The sequence below is a fragment of the Hordeum vulgare genome, chromosome 4H (assembly GCF_904849725.1).
Source record: "Hordeum vulgare subsp. vulgare chromosome 4H, MorexV3_pseudomolecules_assembly, whole genome shotgun sequence".
Classification (NCBI taxonomy): domain Eukaryota; kingdom Viridiplantae; phylum Streptophyta; class Magnoliopsida; order Poales; family Poaceae; genus Hordeum; species Hordeum vulgare.
Window position 1 is genome coordinate 44,695,416 of NC_058521.1, and position 11,932 is coordinate 44,707,347.

An 11,932-nucleotide genomic window follows, 5' to 3' on the forward strand; every position below is an offset into this window, starting at 1 on the left:
TGGACAAAGTAAACTCAAGCAATATGAATAAACCCCATCGTTTTATCCTTAATGCCACGAATACAATACGTGTCATGCAAGGTTGTCAGAATCGTGATTTTGAATCGGATCGGAGCTCCGGTGTTACGATCTAAAATCATAGAATATTCACTATTATGATCGTAGAAACGTAGAATTTATGAACTAAAATCGTAGAATAAGAGGGGTTTGTTTGGATCGTAAAGTCGTAGAATCGTATACCAGAATCATGATAACAACCTTGGTGTCATGTCCCTTTCTATCATTGAGATTGAGCAACACAAGATTGAACCCATCACAACGCACCACTCCCACTGAAGATAAATTAATCTACTTGGACAAACCAAACCGATAGATTAGAGAGAAATACGAAGCTATGACAATCATGCTTATAAGAATTCAGAGAAGACTCAGCATATATTCATGAATAATCTGATCATAAATCCACAATTCATCGGATCTCAACAAACACACCGCAAAGAAGATTACATCGAATAGACCACTGCGGGAATTGTAGTGAACTTTGTATTGAAAGGTTGTTGGCGTCAACGCCAATAGAGGCTTTCCACGCATGCTTGGCAGCATATATTGTATGCACTCGGAGTGGAAGAACTGTCCATTTGCTTGACAGGGCCAGTACAAGGGGCATGTGAAAGCATGCACTATCATATTAGAAGCGGTGGCTTCACAAGATCTTTGGATATGTCATTGTTTCTTCGGTATGGCAGGTTCTCACAATGATATCAACGTGCTGCAGCGTTCTCCAGTCTTCGCAAGGCTTGCAGAAGGCCACTCCCCACCTATCAACTTTGAGGTCAATGGCCAGCACTACAACAAGGGATACTACCTAGCTGATGGTATATATCCTTAGTGGTCAACTTTTATGAAGACAATCTCGAAACCCGAAGGTGAGAAGAGATAGAGATTTTCACAAATGCAAGAGAGTGCTGGAAAGAATGTGGAGCGTGCTTTTGGTGTGCTTGAATCCCGATGGGGTATCATTCGAAACCCTGCACTGACATGGGATGAAGGGAAGTTTTGGAATGTGATGACTGCTTGTGTGATCATGCATAACATGATCATCGAGGATGAGCGTGATAACAACATCTTCGACCAGGGATTTGATTTTCAAGGTCAAAATGTTGAGCCCCTGCACCAAGAACCGGTCATGTTTGAACAATTTGGACGTGCAAACATTGATGAATATGAACATATGAGCATATTGACCGTGGCGGATAGGATGCAGCCAAAGGATGCGTCTGTGCATTGGACGCACGACCACCGCATCCCAAAAAAGGCCCGGACACGACCCCATTGCCCGCCCAAACAGACCGAATCAGGGCCTAATGGACGTCCGTTTGGGGTCGTGCACTGGAGTTGGCCTTAGGAAGAGCAACTAGTTAGTAAGCACTCTTTCGCGAGTTTTCCAATAATCACTCCCACGTGTAGCCATTTGGCGCATTATTAGCCGTTGTCACGTGTTGCACTCACAGCGTTTCCTTTGGATTTTTATTTTATTTTTTCACACGCATTTTCTGCTTTTTAGATTGTTTTTTTCTTCAGTTTTTTGGTATTTCAGTTTTTCATCGGTCTTTCTTAGTTTTTGACAAAAAAATTGCGCGAAATCACTACGCGTGCCACTGTCAGCCACCATGAAGCTGAGGGCGAAATCACTAGTCAGCAAGTACACCTTTCAACGACTACTGCCACCTTCCCAGATTGCGACAAGGGCGTACTACATGTGTGCCATTTGTCGCAACCTGGTAGGTTTTTCTTTTTTCGTAGATCCGTATTTTCAAAACGTTTTATCCCCTAAACCGTACGTTCAAATCTTGAACTGTTTTCACTGTTGGGTTTCTCGCATCGAGATCTTCAAAACTAGATCCCATGTTTATAGGTTTTGACAATCTTTTTTTCATGAAAAAACCAGACAAAAAAACCGGCGTTTTTCCCTTTCCGAGATGCATGGTCGTGCCTCTCCTGATAGCAAAACCGTGTGTGAGGCGGAAGCAAAACCGCGCCTCTCGTGAAAATGAGAGAGAGAGAGAGAGCAGAAAACACGTTTTTTCCTTTCGGAGAGGCACGCCCGTGCCTCTCGCGATAGCAAACCCGTGCCTCTCGCGGAAGCAAAACCGTGCTTCTCGTGGAAAAAAGAGAGAGAGCAGAAAATGCAATTTTTTCCTTTCCGGAAGGCATGACCGTGTCTCTCGCAATAGCAAAACCGTACCTCTCGCAAAAAAGAGAGCGGAAAACGCGTTTTTACCCTTTCTGAGCGTGCCTCTCACGATAACAAAATCGTGTCTCTCGCGGAAGCAAAACCGTGCCTCTCGCGGAAAAAAGAGAAAGAGCAGAAAACACTTTTTTTCCCTTTCTGGGAGGCACGACCGTACCTCTCGCGATAGCAAAATCATGCCGCTCGTGAAAAAAAAACAGAAAACGTGTTTTTTTTTCTTTTCAGGAGGCTGCGATTGCTGGGAGGCTTTCGAAGGAGCGCTCGTTGTTAAGTAGTTGCTCCCAGCTGAGGCGAAGACCGGCCCGGCCTTTTCAACCGGCACGGCCCATATGGCCAGCTTTAGCTCAGCACAGCAGGACCGCCGGCGTCCCAAGAGCAAAACCCTCGCCCCCTCCCTCCCCATTCGTCTGAGCTCTCCTGCTGCTTTGCGCTTCCCTCCCTCCGAGCGGGATTCACTCTCGCCGGTGAATCCCCCCACCATGGACGACGTCAGCTCGAGGTACGAGATCCCGCGGACGGCCGAGTTCCTACGGGGCCACGCCTACACCAGGGTCGCCCTCCAGGTCAGTAATTTCCCCTTCCCCCTTCATTCCTCGAGGTAAATTCGGTGCTTTAGCTGTAAAATCACCCCCTTTGGTTCCGACGCCTCTGCCTTGGTTACCCGTCTCGGCTTGATGGCGCTTTAGTTCCCGGACGAGCTGCTCAAGGACGCGGCGGCGGTGGCGCGGGCGCTGCGGACGGAGCTCGGCGGCGGGACCAAGCTGTTCGTGATGGCCGACACCGCGTACAACTCGTGCTGCGTCGACGAGGTGGGGGCGTCCAACATCGACGCCCAGTGCGTCGTCCACTACGGCCACTCCTGCATGAGCCCGTGAGCCCCTTCTTTGCCCCCCCCCCCCCCCCCCCCCCTCACCGTTCGTCAGTTGTTGCGCCCCGTTTTAATCCGAGTGATGTTACGAAGGAGTACGATTTCTGGTGGCTTTTAGGGGCATTAATAGTTATTACCAGGCAATCATTTCAGAGATGGTATTACTAGCAAAGGCATTGCCAGCTCTGAATTCAGCCGGAACTTGATGATAGTTAATTGAAGATGTTCCCCATTTTAGATTCAGTCATCATGTCAGTGGGAGATGCTTGTCATATCAATATTTCGTGTTTATGTTTTTACACAACTGTAACATACAATAAATTCCAATCATTACTGATGATTTTTTTTGTTGGAAACCATTACCTTTTAGTTTCACATATCAAAATTGTGTGCTGACAAGAACAAATCTAAATGCAGAACATCGAATTTGCCAGCTTTCTTCGTATTAGGGAAAGCACCATTGGACATCAGTTCGTGTTGCCGCTCATTGCTGTACTGCTCGAGGGAAAGCAATAAACCCGTTCTTGTATGCCTCAACTATTTCTTATGCTGAAAATTGTGGTTTAGTTTTTGTAATAAGCATAATATGTTTGTTTGTTTGTTATTGAATTATCAATGCTGGAGTTCACACAACTTTTCTAAACTAAATTACAAAATGAACATACTGAAAGCGGTTGCCGCTTGTTGCTAAATTGCTCGAGAGAAATCAATAAACCCATTCTGGTATGCCTCAACTATTTCTTATGCTGAAATTGTGCTTTAGTTTATGGAATAAGCATAATACGTTTGTTTGTTATTGAATTCTCAGTTCTGGAGTTCACACAATTTTTCTAAACTACATTACAAATCAACATACTGAAAAAGGTTGCCGCTCATACATAACATCATCATACTGAAAATGTTTGCCTTTCCTACTGAAGTAAAATCACCCTTTCTAAGTATATTAAATAAAATTAATAAGTTAGAAAAGATGGCATTGTCGGATATAGGCATTTTCTTTCTATGTTTAAATATTTCTTATTTCAAATGTAATCAATTAGGCCATATCCTTCGCAAGGAAGTACACAAAATCGATTTTGGTCATTTTTGTGTGGGCTAAATTGATTTAAGTCATGACTCTAAATTAGCTGTGATCATTCTGTTGTGTTGCCGTTAATGGCTACATCTGCATGAATTACCCTGTTTCTGGTAATAATTATGTAATGCCTGCATATGGTTTAATTTGTCTGCTAACTATTTCTTTCTGTTGCTGCATGTTTCCATCATCGTTACTGTTTGCTGATTCAGTTTGTCGAGCTATCAATTCTTATATTCACCACTTATACTTGTAATAGTATTTTGCTGATCTGACTTATCAAATAGGCGTTATGTGGGTTAGAGTATGCACATGCTTTGGAAGATCTTAAAAGAGCCACTGTGGAATTATGCAAATCAGATTGTCAAAATTCCAAAATCCATTATGCAGAAGTTCTGTGTTCGGAAATGAGTCCGTCATCAAGTCCTGCTGCAGAAGAGCAATGTTCTCAATCCAATGGAAGCACTCGTAATGATGGTTTTCCTGCACACAATGATGATTTGGCAACACTTGTTAACAGTTGCTGTAATGTGGAAGGGTCCACGCGCAAGTATAATCTTGGAGGCCTTACATGGCGCATATCCACCGATGAGAAAATGGACGACTATTTGTTATATTGGATTGGACAAGATAACTCTGCTTTTGCCAACGTTGCACTTACTTTCAATAAATGTGATATAGGTCTGTTTCCCTCTTTCCATTTTATGGCTGGAGAATTACTTCAATTCCTGCAAATCATGTTTTGCCTAATTTTCTAGTTTGGCTCTATAATATATCAATATACAATCCAGTTTGCTTCTCTTGACATATGTGTAAACAGTTATATGACAATATGAAAACTACAGTATGGGGACTTGGAGAGCATGCTAGTTTGACCTTTAGGACATGTATTAATGGCTTGTGCTAAATTATTTGTATTGTTGACATATAGTAGCCAGTGGGTTCCTGCGTTTTATTATGGGCCTGGCACCCTGGCATGCAGTACATGGGTATGGTATCATGTGGTAGCATTAATTCGAGCATCCTTTATTTAATGCTTGCTCCCAAGAGAAAAGATCTTTCTAATGAAATGATATTTAATATTAATGAAACGTTTGTATGCAGTTAGATACGACACAATAGCAAATCAATTCTCAAGGGATGTCTCTCATCTGATGAAAATACTTAGGCGCAGGTACATTTTTATGCTGCATATGTATGGTATTATTTTCCTTTGAAATTCATGTACACATTATCTTTGTAGTACTAATAATAATACATACTGTTTGTAGATATTACCTTGTGGAGAAGGCAAAGGATGCAAGTATTGTTGGCATTTTGGTGGGAACTCTAGGCGTTGGTATGTACATTGTTACCTTTAATATTGAAAATAGTTATGCCAATGTTAGGTAGGTGAGCATGGAAATCTAAGCTCGGTTTTGGCTCTGCAATGTGGTATTGGGGAACTGTTCGAATTAGAATTCAGATTTTAGCACCGCTTTCCTCAGTGTTTCAGGGTAAACATGCCATATGTTGAGCATCGAATAACTTGTGTATGTGGGTTGATTTGGTTCGATCTAGTCCGGTCTGATTGGTTCAGACCAAGGCTTATTCGACTGGTTTGAAGCAGTTCAAAACGGGACATATGCATGATTTTTTGAATTTCTTTGGTGGTTTGACCGGATCAGGTCCTGATTATATTTTTCTTCCAGTTGAACTTCCTGTTTTTTCATGATTAGAGATTTATTGACTGAACTTGACTACAACTATTCCCTTAGCATATGATATTTACGCTTATCACTTTGGTACTGTTGTGGACATATAATTGTGGTTCTGTGGCACATTGGTTGTTGATGCAGCTGGTTACCTTGACATAATCGAGCAAATGAAAAATCTGATCAAAGCTGCTGGAAAGAAATCTTATACACTGGTCATGGGACGGCCTAATTCTGCTAAGCTTGCCAATTTTCCTGAGGTGCTAGTGAATTCTAATTGTTTGTTCTGCTTCTCATATGTAGACTAACTGACAGATTTTTTCTGTGGCAGTGTGAAGTTTTCGTATATGTTTCTTGTGCCCAAACTGCTTTATTGGATAGCAAAGAATTTTTAGCCCCAGTTATCACACCATTTGAAGCTGTATTAGCTTTTAGCAGGTACATGTCATTTTGACACCAGTATACATGTGGCATTAAGTTTGAAGAATATCTTCTTTATCATCATTATTGGATCCGTGACACATTTTCAGAGGAAGAGAATGGACTGGAGAATATCTTTTGGATTTCAAGGAATTGATTAGTTCGGAGAAACCAGAAGTTGCAAGCAGAAGTGAAGAAGCACGTTTTTCTTTTATCAAAGGCGGCTATGTGGAAGATGATTGCCCTGAAGGTATTATGCACTTGGATCATAAATCTGTCACTGTCTGTGTGCACTAGTTCTATAACCTATTGAAGTTCCTGCAACATTAGTGTGTTTACCTATTGAGTTCTATCTTTCATGTGGAACCTTATAGAAAACTCCAAGTATGTGTCTAGTCCTGGTCTCGCCATTCATGCGATTTTTTTCTAATTCATACGTGTTTTTCCACCATTTGGCCCCACAGAAAACGAGGAGCATTCAGAAACGTCACTTGCACTGGCCGAGCTAACGGAGAAAGCCCTAAGCACCCGAAACCAAAATAGCGATGCAGTTCTTTACCAAGGAGGCGCGAAGTCTGCGATTGAATACCTCCAGGCCCGGTCCTACCGCGGTATGACTGGAGAATACGAGGGTCCAGCGCCAGACTCGGTCTTGGTAGGCAGGACAGGGAGGGCTGCTGGTTACTCGGATGAGAAAACGAAGAGCCCACAATGAAGGAATGCTGTGTGCATTTGCATACTGGACAGTTTTGTCGGGAGAGCCTGTTGGTTCATTTTAGCGGGGAAATTGGCACTTCTGGATGGCGTTTTACTGGCTTAGGGCCTTTGGGTTTTGTATACTAGAAACTGCTGTATTCATAGGGTCAATTTTGTTGTGAGTCATGAGGCGCATGTGAAAACTGTGGCGCTTTGCCAAATTAAGTAGATCTTGGTGACCCTGTCTTAACCAATTTCGTGTGTGCAAGTTAATGGAGAGTGATGCCTGCAGGGGAACTGTATAATTTTGTTCATTGAAGCAGAGGTGTTATCTACAAGATGTATTGGGAATATACATCAAGGGGCAATGGTGTGAGGTGGAGTGTGCAGAGCTTGGACCCAAACAGAGAATATAACTATCCTTTTTGAATAGAATCTTCAGGAGTCCAGACTAGGATTAGAGACTTTGTGAAAAAACCTGGTGTTTCTTTGACTCCAGATGTTCCACGCAGTGACCTTGAAGACTTGTGTGAAGATGGCGTCCCTATCCAGGTGATGGAATAGGAGCTCCAGTGTAACATATCTTGCAGGTATCATTGGCCAGTAGTTAAGGTTGGGCAGATAATATAGTCGATCTTTGAGCATTTGACCGGCCGGCCGGCCGTCCGATCGCCAAGAAAATGGCCAGCATTCCGGGGTGCCAACCACTCCACGGGACATCCAACACAGAGTCAACTAGCATGGAATGAAGCGGATCCGAATGAGTTTTCAATAGAGTTGCCTTGACTTGCTGGTTGGTAGCCAGCGACAGTGAAGCTCTATAAAAAACGAGAGGACCATGGCCATGGGCACTCAGGCTCAGCTCACCTCATCGTCGCTGACCAGTTTTGCTTGAACGCACTGCCGCTGGCTCTCGCCGTCGATACCGACCAAGCAAGCAAGTAAGCTTCACTTGTTTAAGCATCTGCTTCATCTAGATTTTGCTTCTCCTTGATAGGTTGATCTCTCACCGCGTGGGCCCACCGGATCTTGATCTATGCGCCCTGATCGGGGGCGCCCAACCCATTATGGTTGGTGGCCCCCTATGACCCGCGCTATATAAAGGAAGGTGGGGTGCCGGGGCACGACTTACGAAATTCACCGCCGTCACACCCCTACCCACATACCTATCCGATCTAGGTTAAGCGCGGTGCTCACGGGAAGCTCCACCTACGTCAAACCCTCCTTCTCTGTCACAGTTGTCGCTACCGCACCGATGGAGACCGGTGGGAGCTCATCCAGCTCAGGACAAGGTAAAACCGCGTGCTATGCCGGATCTATCTATGCCTAAAAGATCCATATGTTTTATCAATGGTATCATGAGCCGCTAGGCAATAGATACGTTTCGGTCAAAGAAACGAAAAAGAAAGTTTTTACCCTCCCCGAAAGCACCGAAGATGGCCTCGGGCCTCGTCGGCAAAGTAGCGCCGCCGCAAGGCCGCGCCTGTTCCTCTCCATCCCCACACGCATCGGCAAGCCGAGGTGTGGGGAAGAAGAACGTACCTCCTCGGAGGCAAAGAACGGATCAAGATCCAACAAGAAAATAAAGAAAAAAAATCGGATCGAATCCGGTAAAGACAACCAAAAGAAAAGGGGGAGGGAACACGAGCAAAGGGCACCACCACCACGCCCTTGACGGCGGCGCGTTCACCTTGACGGTGCTTGCGCGCCGGCAAATGAACGGGGATGATGCCATGCATCTTCTCCGTCAAGGAAAAGGCAAAGGGCACCGTAGGCACGCCGTTCGACGGCGGTGCGCTTCTGCTAAGGGAAACGCACTACCGGCGAAGGAGGTGGCCGTGGCGCCACGGGATCTAAGTGCCACGCCCAAGATGCGACCCTATCCTCAATTTGGCACGAGGGCCTCGTCAGGGATAGAAGCGCATCTCGTGGTGTCGCAAGAATGGATATCGTCACAAGTACATGTACTGAACAGAAAAGATATATATAGAGTTGGCTTACACTCGCCACAAGCTACATCAGAGTCACATCAGTACATTACATAATCATCAAGAGTAAGAGCAGGGTCCGACTACGGACGAAAACAAATGAGAAAAGAAGAACGACGTCCATCCTTGCTATCCCAGGCTGCCGGCCTCGAACCCATCCTAGATTGATGCAAAAGAAGAAGAAGAAGCAACTCCAAATGAACAATCAACGCGCTCGCGTCAAGTAACCTTTACCTGTACCTGCAACTGGTGTTGTAGTAATCTGTGAGCCACAGGGGACTCAGCAATCTCATTTCCAAAGGTATCAAGACTAGCAAAGCTTAATGGGTAAGGTATGGTTAAGTGGTGAGGTTGCAGCAGCGGCTAAGCATTTATTTGGTGGCTAAACTTACGAGTACAAGAAGTAAGAGGGGAAAGATCTACGCATAACGTACGTGAACTACTGTTGATCAAATGAATGATCCTGAACACCTACCTACGTCAAACATAACCCCACCGTGTCCTCGACCGGAGAAGGAACTCACGAAAGAGACAGTCACGGTTACGCACACAGTTGGTATATTTTAATTAAATTAACTTCAAGTTATCTAGAACCAGTGTTAAACAAAGATTCCACGTTGCCACATAACCGCGGGCACGGCTTTCCGAAAGATTTAACCCTGCAGGGGTGCTCCAACTAGTCCATCACAAATTACCACAAGCCGCATAGAAATCCTCAACCACGAAGCTCGCGATCTCGTCGGATTTCCTAGTGGAAAACCTCAACTCTGAGATTACCCAAAGCATCACCGGAATCCCGATGCACAAGATATCTCGTCAAAGGTAAAACTAATCCAGCAAGGCCGCCCGGCATGTCGACGATCCCGATAGGAGCCGCGTATCTCGTTCTCAGGACACGAAGGATAAGCACAGCGTACGTCGGCCTAATAGAAATCTCCTGAGTTGCCCCGGGTTGGCCCCGCAAACGGCTCTAGTTTTGGACCAGCACCAACAACACTGGCCCCCCTGTATTATGTAGAATTACTCCTCGGATAGCGCTAACTCCCTATGCATTTCAATTTAACAGAATTATTATGTTGGGCAAATAGTACCAATGTTGGGCCTTGCCAGACCAGCTTTAATCTAAAAAGAATTATCAAGGGGGTCCCCATAACAACCCCGATCGTGTTAGGAGCGCTCAATTATGGAACATAACACCGGTAGCCGAAACTAAGGGGACAAAGGTGGAACAAAATACCAGGCTAGAAAGGCCGAGCCTTCCACCTTTTACCAAGTATATAGGTGCACTAAAATAAATAGCATTTAATAGGGTGATAAAACCAGAAACCCATGTTACCGCATGGAAGCAACTGCACCTGCAACTAGCAACGCTATCAACAGGGTTAAGCAAGCAGTAACATAGCCAATCAGTGGTTTGCTAGGTCGAACAGGTTGAAGGTTTCATGGCATTGTTGAGAGGCTGATATTTAACATGTGGTAGGCAACGAGACATAACGACAGAAACGATAAAACTAGCATGGCAATGATAGTAATGGTATCTGGGGAAATGGTCATCTTGCGTGGGATCGCGCTTGGAAGAATAACAACTCCGTGAAGTCGGCGAACCAATGTAGTTGAACAGGTCCTCACATTTCGACACGCTTGCGGAACCCTATCGGAACGGAGCAAACCGGAAACAAACATCAACAAAAATATTCACCACGGCAAATGCAAGACATGATGCATACCCTAATATGATGCATGATCAATTCAATGATGCAGTCATGGCATGGAAATTCACCTCACACAAACTCTACACATTAAGTGAAGCTCGATATGCAACGGGTTGCATATCGACGAAACTCCATGATTAATTATTTAATTCACTCTCGTTTATTTAACACGCAATATTAAATGTTGTTAACATGGCAAGGGGTGAAGCGATGATCCTACGTGTCATCCTAGTCGGTTTAACTCGCGGAACATAGAATGAGCTACGACACAAGAACATGCAACACAAGATAACATGCCATGAATGTGACATGCATGCGAGTTACAACATCACGAAAAGAAGGGAAAGAAGCATATGTCGCCACGGCGAGCGAGAGGGGACCATGGCGGCAAATCGGAAACGATGCCACGGCAACGTTCCTATCCCGTTAACTCATCGAGATATCGGTGCCAACGAACTGGGAACGCATGCGGGAATGGTAAATAAAGATGGGGTGATCCCGTATCTCGGGTTCCCATGTGTCGAGGCACGACGAAAGAAGACAACGGGCAACGTGCAAGATACGGTGCATACATATATTCAACTCATACATCATATGTGTTCGGTACACGACACGTTCTCACGGTATACCTTCGACGCGTGCGAATCGAAGCGGTTCGGGTCGTAGCGGACCAACGGTCGTCATGGAAGTCGTGGTCGTCGTGGAAGTAGTCGCACACGGTCTCGTCGACGGTAGTCGTTCGCTCGGCGTCGTGGTTCTCGGGTCTTCGACGTCGGTAGTCGATCATGTCTCCGTCGATGTACGGGGTTCGTCGAGGATGTCGTTGTCATTGATCTTGTCGACGACTCACGGTAGGCGGGGATGGTCTACGCGGCGACGACAACATAAGCAAGCACCAGCAGTCTACCTTGGTAACAGCACCAACTAGTGAAAGTGCCTTATATCGACTAGAGGGGGGGGGGGGTGAATAGGAGATTTTTAGAATTTCATCACTGAGGAAATTCCTTTTGAGGAAATTCCTTACTGATGACTAACTTACAGCGGAAACAGTAAAGGATCAAAAGTGCAAAGTTTCACAACAGCAGTTTTTCAGAGTGTAAATCTTCATGCTTCAAATTCTTCACAGTGATTTTCTTCAGGACACACCGAATTCCTCGATATCAGTATCTTCATGAGGAATATCAATTTTATCGCAGATTCCTCGCGATTCATTTCTTCAGCTTCAGAC

At 44.9% G+C, this 11,932-nt stretch overlaps 1 protein-coding gene across 1 annotated transcript; it reads left to right on the top strand.

Annotated features, from left to right (window-relative positions):
• The first annotated feature begins 2,624 nt into the window (after positions 1–2,624).
• Positions 2,625–7,306, top strand: LOC123447802 (2-(3-amino-3-carboxypropyl)histidine synthase subunit 2). The gene is made up of 10 exons (XM_045124481.1): positions 2,625–2,814; positions 2,938–3,122; positions 3,537–3,645; positions 4,482–4,875; positions 5,299–5,368; positions 5,466–5,533; positions 6,033–6,148; positions 6,220–6,326; positions 6,419–6,558; positions 6,773–7,306. Exons 1-10 carry the CDS (start codon positions 2,731–2,733, stop codon positions 7,021–7,023), a joined length of 1,524 nt encoding a protein of 507 aa, XP_044980416.1. The 5' UTR covers positions 2,625–2,730; the 3' UTR covers positions 7,024–7,306.
• Positions 7,307–11,932: the final 4,626 nt, after the last annotated feature.